General features: G+C 41.2%; 1 protein-coding gene across 2 annotated transcripts in view; it reads left to right on the top strand.

Moving 5' to 3' along the window:
• The window catches only part of LOC110493901 (N-terminal EF-hand calcium-binding protein 1-like), a 56,437-nt gene extending 36,549 nt beyond the window's left edge, over window positions 1-19,888 (top strand). Inside the window, exons 6-14 of one of the 2 annotated variants that reach the window (XM_090205022.1) lie at window positions 5,501-5,637; window positions 7,897-7,992; window positions 9,761-9,882; window positions 10,207-10,286; window positions 10,962-11,015; window positions 11,798-11,907; window positions 12,570-12,647; window positions 13,040-13,131; window positions 16,422-19,888. In XM_090205022.1, the coding sequence (XP_090061148.1) occupies window positions 5,501-5,637; window positions 7,897-7,992; window positions 9,761-9,882; window positions 10,207-10,286; window positions 10,962-11,015; window positions 11,798-11,907; window positions 12,570-12,647; window positions 13,040-13,131; window positions 16,422-16,447 (795 nt within the window). In that variant the 3' untranslated portion in view covers window positions 16,448-19,888. The remainder of the gene's footprint in view (window positions 1-5,500; window positions 5,638-7,896; window positions 7,993-9,760; window positions 9,883-10,206; window positions 10,287-10,961; window positions 11,016-11,797; window positions 11,908-12,569; window positions 12,648-13,039; window positions 13,132-16,421) is intronic. The other variant, XM_036949891.2, reaches the window with a different exon arrangement.
• Window positions 19,889-20,159: the final 271 nt, after the last annotated feature.

The raw sequence follows: 20,159 nt of genomic DNA, 5'->3' as shown, positions 1-20,159 counted from the left end.
TGACTTAGCATTGTGGTAATGACTGTAACGTGATGGTAATGACTGTAACGTGATGGTAATGACTTAGCATTGTGGTAATGACTGTAACGTGATGGTAATGACTGTAACGTGATGGTAATGACTGTAACGTGATGGTAATGACTGTAACGTGATGGTAATGACTTAGCATTGTGGTAATGACAGTGTGGTGGAAATTAAATTTCATATAAATCTAATGAAAAATACCATTAAACATTTTAATGTCACAGTTGTACATGTTTAATTTTATTGAAGATATAGAACAGACCATTTGTTCCAATTCATCCCAAAGGTGTTCGATGGGGTTGAGGTCAGGGCTCTGTGCAGGCCAGTCAAGTTCTTCCACACCGATCTCAACAAATCATTTCTGGATGGACCTCGCTTTGTGCACAGGGCATTGTCATGCTGAAACAGGAAAGAGCATTCCCCAAAACTGTTGCCACAAAGTTGGAAGCACAGAATCATCTAGAATGTATGCTGTAGCATTAAGATTTCCCTTCACTGGAACTAAGGGGACTAGCCTAAACCATGAAAAACAGCCCCAGACCATTATTCCTCCTCCACCAAACTGTACAGTTGGCACTGCATTGGGACAGGTAACGTTCTCCTGGCATCCACCAAACCCAGATTCATTTGTTGGACTGCCAGATGGTGAAGCATGATTCATCACTCCAGAGACGGCTAGCTATACACCACTCCAACCTACGCTTGGTATTGTTCCCGACGAACAGTTATTTTGCTGATGTTGCTTCCAGAGGCAGTTTGGAACTCGGTAGTGAGTGTTACAACGCAGAACAGACGATTTTGACACACCACGCGCTTCAGCACTCAGCGGTTCTGTTTTGTGAGCTTGTGTTGACCGGGGCAGCTCTAGCAGGGCGGAAATTTGACGAACGGACTTGTTGGAAAGGTGACATCCTATGGACGGTGCCACGTTGAAAGTCACTGAGCTCTTTGGTATGGACCATTCTACTGCCAATGTTTGTCTATAGAGATTGCATGGCTGGGTGCTCAATTTCATACACCTTTCAGCAACGGGTGTGGCTGAAATAGCCAAATCAACTAATTTGATCCACTAATTTGAAGGGGTGTCCACATACTTTTGTATATATCGTGTATGTCCTTGTTCTCTTCTTGGTTGATTGCATCTTATAGAAACATTTAAAATAAATAATTAAAGTCAGTAATATCCATTGTAAGTCACATAAATAGACATTGAAATCACTCAATCTTCCTAACATAATAAAATAAAACATGTAATGGTCTTATTTTGCAAATAAGTGTTCAATTTCAACTTAACCATGATCATATAGGTAATTTGTTTGTCTTTTCAGGTCTTAAGATAAGTAATAATGTATTAACTAATACAGTTAGTCATCACCACCACATTCTGTCCTTACCATCACAGTTCATTATTAGGTGGTAATGACATGTGGCGGGAATGACATTTTTACAGTATTTGGTCATAAAAATAAGTGATTCCAGCATGGTCCAGTTGAACAGCTAGCATACAATGTATCCTAAATACACATAATTAAAACATAATTGAAAAAATCTAACATCATTTGATGAAACTATAGCCTATTGGGAAATATCTTCTCAAGTCATATTTGCCTTTCTTTTCCTATCATTTCCTGGCATCAAAATTGGAATTCCCCTCCATGACATCCATGTGCTCCACTGTCACTATTCATATCCAAGTACGTAAACTTTTGAAAAAAAGGTTATTATTATTTGCTTGTCATGGTGGTCATGACACAACACCTAGCTCCCGAGTAGCGCAGTGCTCTAAGGCACTGCATCTCAGTGCAAGAGACGTTACTGGTTCAAATCCAGGCTGTATCACTACTGGCTGTGATTGGGAGTCCCATAGGGCGGCGCACAATTGGAACAGTGTCGTCCAGGTTTGGCCCGGGGCAGGCCGTCATTGTAAATAACAGTTTAACTTTAATAACAGTTCTTAACTGACTTGCCTAGTTAAATAAAACGTGTTTTAAACAAATTTCAAAGTAGAGATTAAAATAACCTTAAACATTTTTTTCTCCATTCTCCAAAATGTAATATAATGTTATTATTTGCACTGTTTTCGTCCTGCCTCACACCTGGACTTTTGACAATCTTCTATGTATTACACTTACAAAAGTCTAATGACAAAATATTTAATGCACCTGTTTAAAAAAAAGAGTCAAATAAATGGAAACTACATTAGATGTGCATAAGCCATTACACACACACATATATATATATATATATATATATATATATATATTTTATTTTTATTATTATTATTATTTTTTTACACAAAATACAGAATAAATAGGTTTTATTTTTGCTGGTGGTCAGTGAGAACTCCCACGCTTTTTTTCCCGAAGGTGGGGGAATTGAGAATACCAACTCGAGGGATACTCTATAGGATAGATAAAGGCTTTAGAACATACCCTATGATATAGGCTACAGAATATACCCTACCTACAGTTGAAGTCTGAAGTTTACATACACCTTAGCCAAATACAGTTTTTCACAATTCCTGACATTTAATCCTAGTAAAAAATCCCCTGTTATAGGTCAGTTAGGATCACCACTTTATTTTAAGAATGTAAAATGTCAGAATAATAAGAGGGAGAATGATTTATTTCAGCTTTTATTTCTATCTCATTCCCAGTGGGTCAGACGTTTACATACACTCAATTAGTATTTGGTAGCATTGCCTTTAAATAGTTTAACTTGGGTTAAAAGTTTTGGGTATCCTTCCACAAGCTTCCCACAATAAGTTGGGTGAATTTTGGCCCATTCCTCCTGACAGAGCTGCTATAACTGAGTCAGGTGTGTAGGCTTCCTTACTCGCACACGCTTTTTCAGTTCTGCCCAAAAGTGTTCTATTGGATTGAGGTCAGGGCTTTGTGATGGCCACTCCAATACCTTGACTTTGTTGACCTTAAGCCATTTTGCCACAACTTTGGAAGTATGCTTGGGGTCATTGTCCATTTGGAAGACCCATTGGCGACCAAGATTTAACTTCCTGACTGATGTCTTGAGATGCTGCTTCAATATATCCACATAATTTTCCTACCTCATGATGCCATCTATTTTGTGAAGTGTACAAATCCTTCTGGCAGCAAAGCACCCAAACAACATGATGCTGCCACCACCATGCTTCACGGTTGGGATGGTGTTCTTCAGCTTGCAAGCCTCCCCCTCTTTCCTCCAAACATAACGATGGTCATTATGGACAAACAGTTCTATTTTTGTTTCATCAGACCAGAGGACATTTTTCCAAAAAGTACGATCTTTGTCCCCATGTGCATTTGCAAACTGTAGTCTGGCTTTTTTATGATGGTTTTGGAGCAGTGGCTTCTTCCTTGCTGAGCGGCCTTTCAGGTTATGTAGATATAGGACTCGTTTTACTATGGATATAGATACTTTTGTACCTGTTTCCTCCAGCATCTTCCCAAGGTCATTTGCTGTTGTTCTGGGATTGATTTGCACTTTTCGCACCAAAGTACGTTCATCTCTTGGAGACAGAACGCATCTCCTTCCTGAGCGGTATGACGTCTGTGTGGTCCCATGGTGTTTATACTTGCGTACTATTGTTTGTACAGATGAACATGGTACCTTCAGGTGTTTGGAAATTGCTCCCAAGGATAAACCAGACTTGTGAAGGTCTCCATTTTTTTTCTGAGGTCTTGGCTGATTTCTTTTAATTTTCCCATGATGTCAGGAAAGAGGCAGAGTTTGAAGGTAGGCCTTGAAATACATCCACAGGTACACCCCCAATTTACTCAAATGATGTCAATTAGCCTATCAGAAGCTTCTAAATCCATGACATAATTTTCTAGAATTTTCCAACCTGTTTAAAGACACAGTCAACTTAGTGTATCTAAACTTCTGACCCACTGGAACTGTGATGCAGTGAATTATAGGTGAAATAATCTGCCTGTAAACAATTGTTGGAAAAATTACTCGTGTCATGTGCAAAGTAGATGTCCTAACAGACTTGCCAAAACTATAGTTTGTTAACAAGAAATTTGTGGAGTGGTTGAAAAACGAGTTTTAATGACTCCAACCTAAGTGTATGTAAACTTCCGAATTGAACTGTATGTATTGTATTATGAACAGTAATTGCTCCAGTCCATTGACTAGGGGCTAGTTTTGACTTTGAGATAAAAAAATTAAAAAAATAGACTGCCTCCATCTGTGCAAAGGAATCTAGCTAGTGTGCCTCGTAAAAGTGATGAGTCCAGCAACAATACTGGTGTTGAAATTGGCAAGCCAAACATATCTGCATTCATTACCATCATATTACGGTCTAAATTAGGGATCATCGACTAGATTCAGCCCCGGGCCAAACATAAATACAAATAATTTCTAGACTGCAAAGTGACCGCAAGAAGAACAAAAACGTTATAATATTTTATAAGAATTTCAAATCTTGCTTCTATTTATATACGATCACATATGTCTCTGGGCAGATAAAATCACCTGTGGGCCAAATTGCATCTACACTGGCTATTTTTTGTAAACATACTGTTCAAAGTAGTCATTGTGCATAGAGTTGTATGGTTTGTTAAACTTTTGAAATCAATGTTTTTTCCTACTGAAACTTATAGATGATATTGGAGGGGAGCAGAGAGAAAATCTCTGAGCCATTTAAAAAAGTTTCAACATTGGCCAGCCCAGGAATCAGTGAAGGAATGAGAAAAACCAGCAATCCCTGTTAGAAAAGAGGGGGCTGTTACTGCATAATTATGCATCCTGTCACAATTAATGCCCCATTCTTCCATTCACTTCCTTATACGTTGTCAGAAGGAAAATCCATAGAGGTTTTTGCTTTGCTAGCGATTGTTAGCAGTTGTCACAAATATCACCACCAAGGCCCTAGACTAGAATTCCCCCTTGGTATTTATCAACAGTACACCTAGAAAGAAAGTTGCTATCTAGAACCTTAAAGGGTTCTTCGGCTGTGCCCGTAAGAGAACCCTTTGAAGAACCTTTTTTGGTTCAACGTAGAACCCTTTTGGTTTCAGGTGGAACCCATTATACAGAGGGTTCTACATGGAACCCAAAAGAGTTCTACCTGGAACCAAAAAGGATGTAGCAAGGGTTGCCTCCCAAATTGCACCCTATTCATCATATAGTGCACTACTTTTGACCAGGGTCCATATTACAATTACATTATTCTTAGCAGTCTCCCACTAGTTACAGTTAGAATAGCTGGTATTGTATGAAAACCATTCCATGGACTATATTCAAAAAGGCAAAGAATCATGTATGCAGTGAAAAGTAACAAATTAATTTGAGTAAAACGTGTAATGACCTTTGGTAGCTGTTACTATACGGCCTTAGCTGTCATGAGCTCAACAGCTCTTAGAATTGATATGGGCTCTCCGAGTAAAGGTTGCCAACCTGTTCTCTCTCTCTCTCTCGTTTTCTCTCTCTCTCCGCAACCACATCTACCTTCCCTCCATCTCCTCTCCTTTGTTAGGAGTACCAGGACTCCTCTGTGCTGGGACAGTTTGTGACCCGCTTCATGCTGAGGGAGACCTCCAGCCAGCTGCTCTCTCTCCAAATGTCCCTGCAGTGTGCCATGGAGGCCGTGGAAGAGCAGAGCAGGCCCGCACCGTAAGTCGCTAGTGCTCAACACACCTAAACACTATGGCAGTACCATCTTATTACGCAGTACTCAGTCTCTGATACACAACGGCACCACACGACTCAACACCACGCCAGCTGCACCTCAGTACTAAACACTATGGCACCACCTCAGTACTAAACACTATGGCACCATCTCACTACTAAACCCTATGGCACCACCTCACTAAACACTATGGCACCACCCCATTACTAAACACTATGGCACTACCCCACTACTAAACACTATGGCACTACCCCACTACTAAACACTATAGCACCACCTCACTACTAAACACTATAGCACCATCTCACTACTAAACACTATAGCACCATCTCACTACTAAACACTATGGCACCACCTCACTACTAAACACTATAGCACCACTTCACTACTAAACACTATAGCACCACCTCACTACTAAACACTATAGCACCATCTCACTACTAAGCACTATAGCACCACCTCACTACTAAACACTATGGCACCACCCCACAACTAAACACTAGTGCACCACCTCACTACTAAACACTATAGCACCATTTCACTACTAAACACTATGGCACCACCTCACTACTAAACACTATAGCACCACTTCACTACTAAACACTATAGCACCACCTCACTACTAACTATAGCACCATCTCACTACTAAACACTATAGCACCACCTCACTACTAAACACTATAGCACCACATCACTACTAAACACTAGTGCACCACTTCACTACTAAACACTATAGCACCACCTCACTACTAAACACTATAGCACCACTTCACTACTAAACACTATAGCACCACCTCACTACTAAACACTATAGCACCATCTCACTACTAAACACTATAGCACCACCTCACTACTAAACACTATAGCACCACCTCACTACTAAACACTATGGCACCACCCCACTACTAAACACTATAGCACCACCTCACTACTAAACACTAGTGCACCACCTCACTACTAAACACTATAGCACCACCGCACTACTAAACACTATGGCACCACCTCACTACTAAACACTATAGCACCACCTCACTACTAAACACTATGGCACCACCGCACTACTAAACACTATGGCACCACCCCACTACTAAACACTATAGCACCACCTCACTACTAAACACTAGTGCACCACCTCACTACTAAACACTATAGCACCACCTCACTACTAAACACTATAGCACCACCTCACTACTAAACACTATAGCACCACCTCACTACTAAACACTATGGCACCACCTCACTACTAAACACTATAGCACCACCTCACTACTAAACACTATTGCACCACCTCACTACTAAACACTATAGCACCACCTCACTACTAAACACTATGGCACCACCTCACTACTAAACACTATGGCACCACCCCACTACTAAACACTATGGCACCACCTCACTACTAAACACTATGGCACCACCTCACTACTAAACACTATGGCACCACCCCACTACTAAACACTATGGCACCACCTCACTACTAAACACTATGGCACCACCTCACTACTAAACACTATGGCACCACCTCACTACTAAACACTATGGCACCACCTCACTACTAAACACTATGGCACCACCTCACTACTAAACACTATGGCACCACCTCACTACTAAACACTATGGCACCACCTCACTACTAAACACTATAGCACCACCTCACTACTAAACACTATGGCACCACCCCACTACTAAACACTATGGCACCACCTCACTACTAAACACTATGGCACCACCTCACTACTAAACACTATGGCACCACCTCACTACTAAACACTATAGCACCACCTCACTACTAAACACTATGGCACCACCTCACTACTAAACACTATGGCACCACCTCACTACTAAACACTATGGCACCACCTCACTACTAAACACTATAGCACCACCTCACTACTAAACACTATGGCACCACCTCATGATGTTAACATTTGGGGGGATGCTACACAGAAAGAAAGCAAATGGGGATAGAGAGACTAGAGAGAGAGGGTGGGGGATATAGAGAAAGGATGAGAGAGAGACGGAGAGGAAGAGGGGAGAGAGATCGATTGAGAGAGACTCACATAGAGAGGGAGGGGGGGCAGAGCGAGAAGGAGTCACTGAGATGGACAAACACAGATAGAAGGGTTAATGATGTAGAGGAGATAGAGACACACACACACATACAGAGAGAGACACATACACATACTGTATACACACACACTCCTAATACAGCCTGATACTGTGTCCTCTTTTCTTTTCATCTGCGGTAGTGTTCTACATGCTGTAGTGCCCTTTGGGGCTTCTACCTTGCCAAGCAGGAGAACTGTCCCAGTCATACACTCCCTCGGCTTTGGGGATAGGTAAACCATTTTTAAAGAAATTATTTTGTATTTTCTAAAGTCTAGCAACTTTGCGTCAGGCATGCCAGCTAAGATTGTTAGACAAGCTACTCTAACTTTATTGATAGCTAGTTATGAGTTTGAGAGATTGGGAAGCTATCTAGCTTGTTAGCTGAATTATAAAATTGCTAGGTGGCTAGTATTACTGAGAAACAACAAAACATTTATTTTTTCATCTAGAAGGAATTAATAGGCTACATGAAATTCATTTACAAACATACTTCCTGCCCCTCACCGGCAGCTAAAATCAAATCAAACACTGTGTCACGCGACACTCTCTCTCCTCCTCCATTGGTGATACTGTCTGCATGCGCTACAGTATCTAGCGTCCTGCCTAGCATATCTTTTCTCCGTGGTGCATCTTGGAGTTAACCACTTACTAGGAAGAATGGGGGTTGGGGGGGCAGAAAAAAAGCTATCATACACAACATCCTGCGAACTGATGTGAGACGGTTTCATTTAAACGGTGTTCTCTAAAACATGTCATGAACATTTGCTGTGTAATGGGTACTTCTGGATGAATTATATGGGTGGATAGTGCAGTAATGAATAGCCTGCAACTTTCTTTTTGTGTCATGAATGCATCAGGACACTGGTCAAATACACATAATTGGGGTAATTAAATGGTTAATTGTATCATGGATGGTTAAACATTGACACAGATAGCCAGTGACAGATGGCAAAGTGCAGAGCCTTTGCACCTTATTCCCTACGTAGTGCGCTACTTTTGACCTTAGCCCAATGGGCCCCTGTCAAAAGTAGGGCACATTGTACAGTAGAGAATATGATGCCATTTGGGAAGCAGACTCTGGGCAGCGCAGTATTGTGGAGTCTACTGTGGTGCTCCTCTGGGTATCAGCATATTGTTTATTGGCCATAATGAAGTCGATTTGGGGGGGATGAGTTACAGAAAGAGAGTGAAAGGGGGGAGCGAGACAAGGAAGAGAGAGAGAAGAGGGGAGAGCTACAGAGGGAGGGGGGTCAGAGCGAGAAGGAGTCACTGAGATGGACAAAAACAGAGGTTATAAATGTAGGGGAGATACACACACACACACACACACACACACACACACACACACACACACACACACACACACACACACAGAGACACATACACATATACACACTCCTAATACAGCCTGATACTGTGTCCTCGTTTCTTTTCATCGGCGGTAGTGTCCTACGTGCTGCGTGCCCTTTAGGGCTTCTACCTTGCCCAGCAGGAGAACTGTCCCAGTCATACACTCCCTCAGCCCTGGGGATAGGTAAAAAGTCTTAACTTGGAGAAAACAGCAACTCTCCATCCATCTACTCTGTCACACACAAACACAGAGGCACAAAGACTCAGATGGGCACACACACACACTTCATCTTTGATTTTGAAGTGTTAGTGTCACCACTGAGCAGTCAATACCATGTCCTACACTACCCATGGGGGTAATTACAATGTTGGGCTTGTTATTTGGAACTATCCACAAAATGGCTTCCACTCTTCTTTGTTGTGTTTTGGTTCGGCCAATGTACTGCTGCTACCGCCTTCTGTCATCGTTCTCAAAATGTTCTCTTCTTTTCTGATATTGTTCTCTACCTCCTCTCCTCTCTATATGTTATTCCTCCTCTATCTTCGTCAATTGTGACTAGCGCCATCGCTCCTTTCCTCACCTCTCTGACAGTTACCTTTCTTTTTTACTTTTATTCCTCTTCCTTTTCTTGATCTGTCTGTTTTCAGGAGAGCGGTGGAGGTGGCGGAGCATCCCTCAGCGCAGAGGAACAGCAGACGATGTGGCCGCAAGTTTCAGAAGAACATGTGCCTCTCCCCTATCCACCCCTACTCAGGCATCCTCACTACAGGTAATATCAATGCTAGTGTAACTGCTGGGAAATGGCTAGCTAGTTAGCGGTGCGAGCTAGTGGCATTTCAATCGGTGACGTCACTCGCTCTGAGACCTTGTAGTTGTTTCCCTTGCTCTGCGAGGGCCGTGGCTTTTGTGGAGCGATTGGTAAAGATGCATCGTGGGAGGCAGTTGATGTGTTCCAAGGGGCCCTAGTTCGAGCCCAGATTGGGGCAAGGAGAGGGACGATAGCAAGACTGTTACATTAATGATGTTAACCATGATCACTCTTAGAACTAATTTAATAGGATCTATGTGGGCGTGCGTGTGTGTGTTTCTCTAGGAGTGACCATGGAGATTGATGACCACTGGTGCTCCCAGATCAACAGGCTCCAGCAGCTATTGGACAAGCTGGAGTGGCAGGTAGGGAAGTGTCCTGGGTATATCTCATCCTGACCGCGCCTTTATGTCTTGCTCTATTGCTCCGTGCTGCTCCTACCTTTCTCCTATCTCCCCTTTGTCGCTCTCTCTTACTTTAACTCCCTATGCTGTCTCTATCGCCTATCTGTCTGTCTGTCTGCCAGCCAGTCAGTCTCTCACTCTCTCTGTCTCTTTCTAGTTTGTCAATCTACACTGCAATATCAGAACAATTCATAACCTGCAGCATGTACTGTAGTGCAATATCAATCGTCACCTTACAGATTCTCATTCCCTTTGCAGTGAGCTAATAAAATTGAATATTATAGCTTATTGCTTTGTCTCATGGCTGGATAGAAATAGAGGGTTGCCAATGTACAGGCAGGGGTTGGATATGAACTCTAGTCAGAATGTGTGTCAATGATGCAATGTATTGGATAATTATAGTATATAGCTGCGTGAGATAATTATATTCTAGTCAGACTTGGGTTCAAGTAGTATTTGTTTTCTGGTTTACACATTTGGTTTACACTTTTGGGACTATTCCATTGTGTCTGGAAAGCTCATACAAGCAGAGCTAAAGTATTTGGAAGAAAAAATGCTTTTTGAAACTGGGAATTATTCAAGTCCTGGTCAATGTGAGTTTGACCATTATAACTAGGTTTCCAATGGTCTTTTCAGGGTCCAAAGTTGGAACCTCTGAAAGAAGATACGCTGGCCAGTACATACAAATCTGTGAGTGATGACTGTTGTTTCTCTAAATTCGATTCAGTTCGATACAACTTTATTAATACCCTCAGGGGCAACTTAGGCCAGTCATTGGACTTTAACGGCACAGTTATCCAATAAAAGTACGTCCGTGTAGCTCTTCTTTTTAAGTTTCCACATACACCCCATTTTTTACAGTGTCAATTTGTTTTTGTTTTACAAAGCGGGCCGCACATGACGCAATCCAAAATGAATTCACATCAGCATCCGCCCCTGGGTAACTGTAACACCTGCAGAACACCTCCAATTTTTCACAGGAGCCCTTCAGATTTATCATTCGCACATTGAGTTTCCCCTCACAGGCAAAAAAAAAAAACACTCCCCTATCTGCTTCTAAAACCTGTGTCTTGCCTAGAGCTCGGGTACAGGAGCTCAGAGGAGCATGTGATGTAATCTCACAAACACCTTACTGTTCCTGTCTTTCTTGCACTAATCTTTTCTTATTTGCCGATAGCTGCTTTTTTTAAATACCTTTTTTCTTGAGATAACTGATATCTGGTTGTCTTACCTACCTTAGTTGAATGCCCTGACTGTAAAGCCTAAGTTATACCTTATGTACATAAGCAAGGCATCAACTAAATTAGCCACCTAAAATGACAATCTTGCGTACTTGCTTTGAGGTCGGCATTTTTTGCAGCTAATTGTAGTTATTGCGTTGCTTAAGTTGCTCTGTAAAGGAGTCTAAGCTAAATGATCAAAATGGAAATGCATGTAAATGTTGCGTTTCCTTGTGGTCGCCGTGCCAACAGAACATCCTGCTGGTGCAGACGCAGATGACGGCAACGGAGGACCTCGAGGAGTTCCAGAAGCTGCTCAAGAGCTATGTGGACGCCACGTCCAACCACAGCGACAACTTGCAGTGAGTCAAATCAAATCAAACAAATCAAACGTATTTTATCAAGCCCTTTTTTTTTTTTTACATCAGTATAAAGTGCATTACAGTTACCCGGCTTAGACCCCAAAGCACAGTGGCTTGGCACAGGGCAATGCAGGGCACGCGACTCACCACCAATTGATTCACGTGACCTGGCCAGAAAAAAAAATGTAACTAAGGCCAAGAGTTTTTCCTGGTCAAATCATGTTGGCAGGAAAGCCTATTCCTAGATGATAGAAAATGTCTCACCATTGGGATTGTTCTATTTGATCCCAACGATGGCATGCATAATACTTTCCAAAAGTTCCTAAGAATTAGTGACAAACTTTTTCATAGGTAACATTGATTGATCCATTAAAAGACTTTCAAAAAAACAGCCACAGTTATGCATCATGATGAATTTGTGCCGTAAGAGCTCCTTTAATGCAAATGAGATCTTATTTACTGATTGGGCCAGATGCTAACTTCAACTCCCTTGCGCTCTTTTCTCTCTCTCTCTCTCTCTCTCTCTCTCTCTCTCTCTCTCTCTCTCTCTCTCTCTCTCTCTCTCTCTCTCTCTCTCTCTCTCTCTCTCTCTCTCTCTCTCTCTCTCTCTCTCTCTCTCTCTCTCTTCTCTCTCTCTCTCTCTCTCTTTCTCTCTTTCTTAGTGTGTCTATCCAGAAGCTCGCGGGAAAGTCGTGCTACATAATGTATGAGTTTTGGCAGGATCGTATCTCCTGGATGAGGTGTGTGTGTGTGACACTGGCAGGCTGCTCATCTCGCTGATGGAAGCTCTCTCCACTGATGATGAGCAGATGGCCCATCTCATGTCATGTCATGACACACACATACACACCATTTCTCAGGGTTGATTCATACACACCAATATATACAGTATGCCATCTGCAGTATAGCTCAAACTGATACTGTAATATTTGCGTTTTAATGTCTTTGCATTCAATAGTATGCGCATTTACATTTTCTCATAAATTGATGTGCATATCTTCAGTGCAAAGTCTTATTATGTAATGTTGTTTACTAACTAAGCCGTTCCACTATTCAATATTGTTAATAAGGATGGTTGTCTTACTGTAATGTCAAGTCTATTGCTTGTTGCTGTATTCCTGTCATTCCCAAGCTACCTGCAGTCCAATGCCAGTAAGAAATTCCAGCGCTGTGTCATTGATACATTGGAGGATTCCGAGCTTGTGTCTACCATGCTGCTCCCAGGTAAACTCAAGGGTGTGTGTCCATGTGTGTTTGTGTTCGATTCAATACCTACCTATATTTACAGTATCACTTGTGTTTTCCTGCAAATGTTTTCACATTATTGCTCAAAAGACCCAAAACATACACAATAAAATGTCCTGAGGCAAGTACATCATTTCACACTGGTCTGTGAGCAATTACAGTAGCTTAAGTATGTCTTGGGAACAAGACATACTCCCTATGGCAGGGTTCCCCAACTGGCAGGATTCCCCAAATTTGGCCCGGGGTGATTTTGTTTATCCGCCCACCCCCCACACTGACAAAAGACTGTAAAAACACCAGCCAATCAGCTACAAATCATTTTAATTTTAGAAAACTGTTCCAAAGTGTTCCCACACATACAGTGCCTTGCGAATGTATTCGGCCCCCTTGAACTTTGCGACCTTTTGCCACATTTCAGGCTTCAAACATAAAGATATAAAACTGTTTTTTTTTTTGTGAAGAATCAACAACAAGTGGGACACAATCATGAAGTGGAACGACATTTATTGGATATTTCAAACTTTTTTAACAAATCAAAAACTGAAAAATTGGGCGTGCAGAATTATTCAGCCCCCTTAAGTTAATACTTTGTAGCGCCACCTTTTGCTGCGATTACAGCTGTAAGTCGCTTGGGGTATGTCTCTATCAGTTTTGCACATCGAGAGACTGAAATTTTTTCCCATTCCTTGCAAAACAGCTCGAGCTCAGTGAGGTTGGATGGAGAGCATTTGTGAACAGCAGTTTTCAGTTCTTTCCACAGATTCTCGATTGGATTCAGGTCTGGACTTTGACTTGGCCATTCTAACACCTGGATATGTTTATTTTTGAACTATTCCATTGTAGATTTTGCTTTATGTTTTGGATCATTGTCTTGTTGGAAGACAAATCTCCGTCCCAGTCTCAGGTCTTTTGCAGACTCCATCAGGTTTTCTTCCAGAATGTTCCTGTATTTGGCTCCATCCATCTTCCCATCAATTTTAACCATCTTCCCTGTCCCTGCTGAAGAAAAGCAGGCCCAAACCATGATGCTGCCACCACCATGTTTGACAGTGGGGATGGTGTGTTCAGGGTGATGAGCTGTGTTGCTTTTACGCCAAACATAACGTCTTGCATTGTTGCCAAAAAGTTCAATTTTGGTTTCATCTGACCAGAGCACCTTCTTCCACATGTTTGGTGTGTCTCCCAGGTGGCTTGTGGCAAACTTTAAACAACACTTTTTATGGATATCTTTAAGAAATGGCTTTCTTCTTGCCACTCTTCCATAAAGGCCAGATTTGTGCAATATACGACTGATTGTTGTCCTATGGACAGAGTCTCCCACCTCAGCTGTAGATCTCTGCAGTTCATCCAGAGTGATCATGGGCCTCTTGGCTGCATCTCTGATCAGTCTTCTTGTATGAGCTGAAAGTTTAGAGGGACGGCCAGGTCTTGGTAGATTTGCAGTGGTCTGATACTCCTTCCATTTCAATATTATTGCTTGCACAGTGCTCCTTGGGATGTTTAAAGCTTGGGAAATCTTTTTGTATCCAAATCCGGCTTTAAACTTCTTCACAACAGTATCTCGGACCTGCCTGGTGTGTTCCTTGTTCTTCATGATGCTCTCTGCGCTTTTAACGGACCTCTGAGACTATCACAGTGCATGTGCATTTATACGGAGACTTGATTACACACAGGTGGATTGTATTTATCATCATTAGTCATTTAGGTCAACATTGGATCATTCAGAGATCCTCACTGAACTTCTGGAGAGAGTTTGCTGCACTGAAAGTAAAGGGGCTGAATAATTTTGCACGCCCAATTTTTCAGTTTTTGATTTGTTAAAAAAGTTTGAAATATCCAATAAATGTCGTTCCACTTCATGATTGTGTCCCACTTGTTGTTGATTCTTCACAAAAAAATACAGTTTTATATCTTTATGTTTGAAGCCTGAAATGTGGCAAAAGGTCGCAAAGTTCAAGGGTGCCGAATACTTTCGCAGAGAGATCTACAGTTGAAGTCGGAAGTTACATACACTGAGGTTGGAGTCATTAAAACTCTTTTTTCAACCACTCCACAAATTTGTTTTGGCAAGTCGGTTAGGACATCTACTTTGTGCATGACACAAGTCATTTTTCCAACAATTGTTCACAGACAGATTATTTCACTTATAATTCACTATCACAATTCCAGTGGGTCAGAAGATTACATACACTAAGTTAATGGTGCCTTTAAACAGCTTGGAAAATTCCAGAAGATGTTGTCATGGCTTTAGAAGCTTCTGATAGGCTAATTGACATAATTTGAGTCAATTGGAGGTGTACCTGTGGATGTATTTCAAGGCCTACCTTCAAACTCAGTGCCTCTTTCTTGACATCATGGGAAAATCAAAAGAAATCAAAAGAAAAGACCTCCAAATTTTTTTGGGGACCTCCATAAGTCTGGTTCATCTTTGGGAGCAATTTCCAAGTGCCTGAAGGTACCATGTTTATCTGTACAAACGATAGTAAGCAAGTATAAACACCATGGGACCACGCTAATTGCTAATTGAGTGTATGTAAACTTCTGACCCACTGGGAATGTGATGAAAGAAATAAAATCTGAAGTAAATAATTATCTCTACTATTATTCTGACATTTCACATTCTTACAATAAAGTGGTGATCCTAACTGACCTAAGACAGGGAATTTTTTGCCTCATCTTGCTCTAGCGACTCCTTGTGGCGGGCCAGGCACCTGCAGGCTGAGTCCGGTTATCAGTTGAACGGTGTTTTCTCCGACACATTGGTGCAGCTGGCTTCCGGGTTAAGCGGGCGGGTGTTAAGAAGCGCAGTTGGGCATCATGTTTCAGAGGACGCATGACTCAACCTTCTATACCGAGCCCGTTAGGGAGTTGCAACGATGAGACAAGATCGAAATTGGGGAGAAAAAGGGGGTAAAATACAATACAAATGGTTTCAGATGGTCTACAAATCATTTGTAATTGTTCCAACCCCCTGACCATCACCTCAAGAAATAACACCCCGCTGCTGAATCTAGTTGATAATCCCAGCCCTATGGGGGCAGACCCGGGTTCCACAATTTTCTATTTTTATTTAACCTTTATTTAACTATGCAAGTCAGTTCAGAACACATTCTTATTTACAATGACTTTTGCAATTATTAATTTGTTTCCAATGTGCCAGGAAAGCTCAATCAAGCCCAGCAAGTATTTGAACCCAGGTCTTTTAGAATTGAATTGTTATTTACCCATTTTTCCCCAACTCAAATTAAACCTCTCTTTTTTTCCTGTAGCATCCTGGTGGATTATGACTGACTAACTAGCAGCAGACCATGTATCCCGTCCCCACATACACACAACACAACCTCAAGACAAGAAATTCAACATTTCATCCAAGTGTTTCGGTTCAAAGCTACCGGACACGGAACACTGCATTAAAACAGCATCTTGCGGCATCTTTCTTATGTACCAGTCAAAAGTTTGCACACACCTACTCATTCAAGGGTTTTTCTTTGTTTTGACTATTATCTACACTGTAGAATTATAGTGAAGACATCAAAACTATGAATAACACATATGGAATCATGTAGTAACCAAAAAAGTGTTAAACAAATCAAAATATATTTTAGATTTTAGATTCTTCAAAGTAGCCACCCTTTGCCTTGATGACAGCTTTGCACACTCTTGGCTACCTAATGAAGCTGGTTGAGAGAATGCAAAGCTGTCATCAAGGCAAAGGGTGGCTACTTTCAAGAAACTAAAATGTAACATATATTTTGATTTGTTTAACACTTTTTTGGTTACTACATGATTCCATTTGTGTTATTTCATAGTTGTAATGTCCTCACTATTATTCTACAATGTAGAAAATAGTACAAATAAAGAAAAAGCCTTGAATGAGTAGGTGTGTCCAAACTTTTGACTGGTACTTTATATACATAATATTTTTCTCTTTAATACTACTAGTCACCTAGAAATGTTAAGAAGTTGGCTTCAGCTAGCCGAGGTAGGTTCCCAATCTCCCAAACTCATAACTACAGTAGCTACCAAGGAGCTGTTTCAGGCTATCAATCAAGTTAGTTAGACAAGCTAGCTACTCTATCTTAACTGGCATGCCTGCTGGCAAGGTTGGTAGACTTTTAAAAAAGCATGCAATTACTAAATGTGCTGAATAAGACTCCTTTAAATCTTTTACCCATATTTTAGAAGTGATACAGAGAAGCATATTTAGTTTATTTAAAAAAAAAATAGCCACCAGTTCAGGAGGTACAGACAGCATTAGGCATAATGATTATGGCTCTAGATTGCACAAAAAGCTGTTTCAGGTGTTTGAAAAATGCAAAATTCTCCAACCCCCAGCCATGCTCAAGGTGAATGGCGCCCCTGCCATCGACTAAGACTGGCCATTACTGTAATGTGCTGTTTGTTTGAAGAAAAGGGGCAAAGCAAAAGCAGCAGACATGAAAGTGATTCGCAAAAGCCAATGGCGATTTCTTTTTTAAAGCTAGAATTCATCACATGGCTTGAATCAAAATACACTCTAGTTTAGTCATAGTGCATTTCAACAGCACGAAGATATTATATAGTTACTGCAATATGATGCATGCTTTTTAATGACTTGCTAGATTTAACTTACTTACTCTTCAGTATAATTGAAGAGAACAACTGGGGCTAGCAGTTTAAAATGAGTCTCTGAAATGTGTCACTTTGCATTTTCGCTGCATAGCCTGAAGATAATGTCTTTCCTTAGATAGGAACCAAACTGTGATGTTGTGTTTTGAATGCTGAATGGTTCCTACTGTTGGGTGGTGGAGGTATTGATGTTGCACCCCGCGACGCAATCTTTTTATAGTTAGGTTTTCTCGTGGTTATGTTTGTTTGAGTTATGTTGCCCGTCTTTTTAAAGGAGTTTGTCCCAGATAATTTACCTGTTTAAAGAATGTATGTATCAACATAGATACAGTGGGGCAAAAAAGTATTTAGTCAGCCACCAATTGTGCAAGTTCTCCCACTTAAAAATATGAGAGGCCTGTAATTTTCATCATAGGTACACTTCAACTATGACAGACAAAATGAGAAAAATAAATCCAGAAAATCACATTGTAGGATTTTTAATGAATTTATTTGCAAATTATGGTGGAAAATAAGTATTTGGTCACCTACAAACAAGCAAGATTTCTGGCTCTCACAGACCTGTAACTTCTTCTTTAAGAGGCTCCTCTGTCCTCCACTCGTTACCTGTATTAATGGCACCTGTTTGAACTTGTTATCAGTATAAAAGACACCTGTCCACAACCTCAAACAGTCACACTCCAAACGCAACTATAGCCAAGACCAAAGAGCTGTCAAAGGACACCAGAAACAAAATTGTAGACCTGCACCAGGCTGGGAAGACTGAATCTGCAATAGGTAAGCAGCTTGGTTTGAAGAAATCAACTGTGGGAGCAATTATTAGGAAATGGAAGACATACAAGACCACTGATAATCTCCCTCGATCTGGGGCTCCACGCAAGATCTCACCCCGTGGGGTCAAAATGATCACAAGAACGGTGAGCAAAAATCCCAGAACCACACGGGGGACCTAGTGAATAACCTGCAGAGAGCTGGGACCAAAGTAACAAAGCCTACCATCAGTAACACACTACACCGCCAGGGACTCAAATCCTGCAGTGCCAGACGTGTCCCCCTGCTTAAGCCAGTACATGTCCAGGCCCGTCTGAAGTTTGCTAGAGAGCATTTGAATGATCCAGAAGAAGATTGGGAGAATGTCATATGGTCCGATGAAACCAAAATATAACTTTTTGGTAAAAACTCAACTCGTCGTGTTTGGAGGACAAAGAATGCTGAGTTGCATCCAAAGAACACCATACCTACTGTGAAGCATGGGGGTGGAAACATCATGCTTTGGGGCTGTTTTTCTGCAAAGGGACCAGGACGACTGATCCGTGTAAAGGAAAGAATAAATGGGGCCATGTATCGTGAGATTTTGAGTGAAAACCTCCTTCCATCAGCAAGGGCATTGAAGATGAAACGTGGCTGGGTCTTTCAGCATGACAACGATCCCAAACACATCGGCCCAGACAACGAAGGAGTGGCTTCGTAAGAAGCATTTCAAGGTCCTGGAGTGGCCTAGCCAGTCTCCAGATCTCAACCCCATAGAAAATCTTTGGAGGGAGTTGAAAGTCCGTGTTGCCCAGCAACAGCCCCAAAACATCACTGCTCTAGAGGAGATCTGCATGGAGGAATGGGCCAAAATACCAGCAACAGTGTGTGAAAACCTTGTGAAGACTTACAGAAAACATTTGACCTCTGTCATTGCCAACAAAGGGTATATAACAAAGTATTGAGATAAACTTTTGTTATTGACCAAATACTTATTTTCCACCATAATTTGCAAATAAATTCATTAAAAATCCTACAATGTGATTTTCTGGATGTTTTTCCTCCTTTTGTCTGTCATAGTTGAAGTGTACCTATGATGAAAATTACAGGCCTCTCTCATCTTTATAAGTGGGAAAACTTGCACAATTGGTGGCTGACTAAATACTTTTTTGCCCCACTGTATATCGTAGTAATACATTTTCCCCAAATTTTTCCATAGTTGAATTTATTTCATTTGGAAGATAATAATAATAAGAGAATCAGGCATATTCATGTGTATATGGATGTGTTGTCATTGTGCTTTTGATGTTAATTAAGTATATTTTTCATGTAGAAATTCAACATATTAATTTTAATAAAAGTCAATGGCCAGTCAGTCTACTCAACTGTTTTGAATTTCTACTTTAGGTTTACAGGTACACTTATTAACAAATGTTATATCTAGAACCTACAAGTGTTCTTCAAAGTGTTCTCCCATGGGGACAGCAGAAGAACCCTTTTGGAACCCTTTTTTCTAAGAGTGTACTGTCAATAACAGGTTATTACTTCAAACCTTTTCTCGACTAAGTCTTTTAAAGTCCACTGTAGTTGAAAGCGATAACACATTTAGAAACTTCATTTCAAGAGCATTTGGCAGGCTCGCATCGAGC

The sequence above is a fragment of the Oncorhynchus mykiss genome, chromosome 17, assembly GCF_057628025.1.
Source record: "Oncorhynchus mykiss isolate SJ-2025 chromosome 17, ASM5762802v1, whole genome shotgun sequence".
Taxonomy (NCBI): Eukaryota; Metazoa; Chordata; class Actinopteri; order Salmoniformes; family Salmonidae; genus Oncorhynchus; species Oncorhynchus mykiss.
Note: the sequence above shows the minus strand (reverse complement) of the source record. Positions and strands in the feature narration are given on the sequence as shown.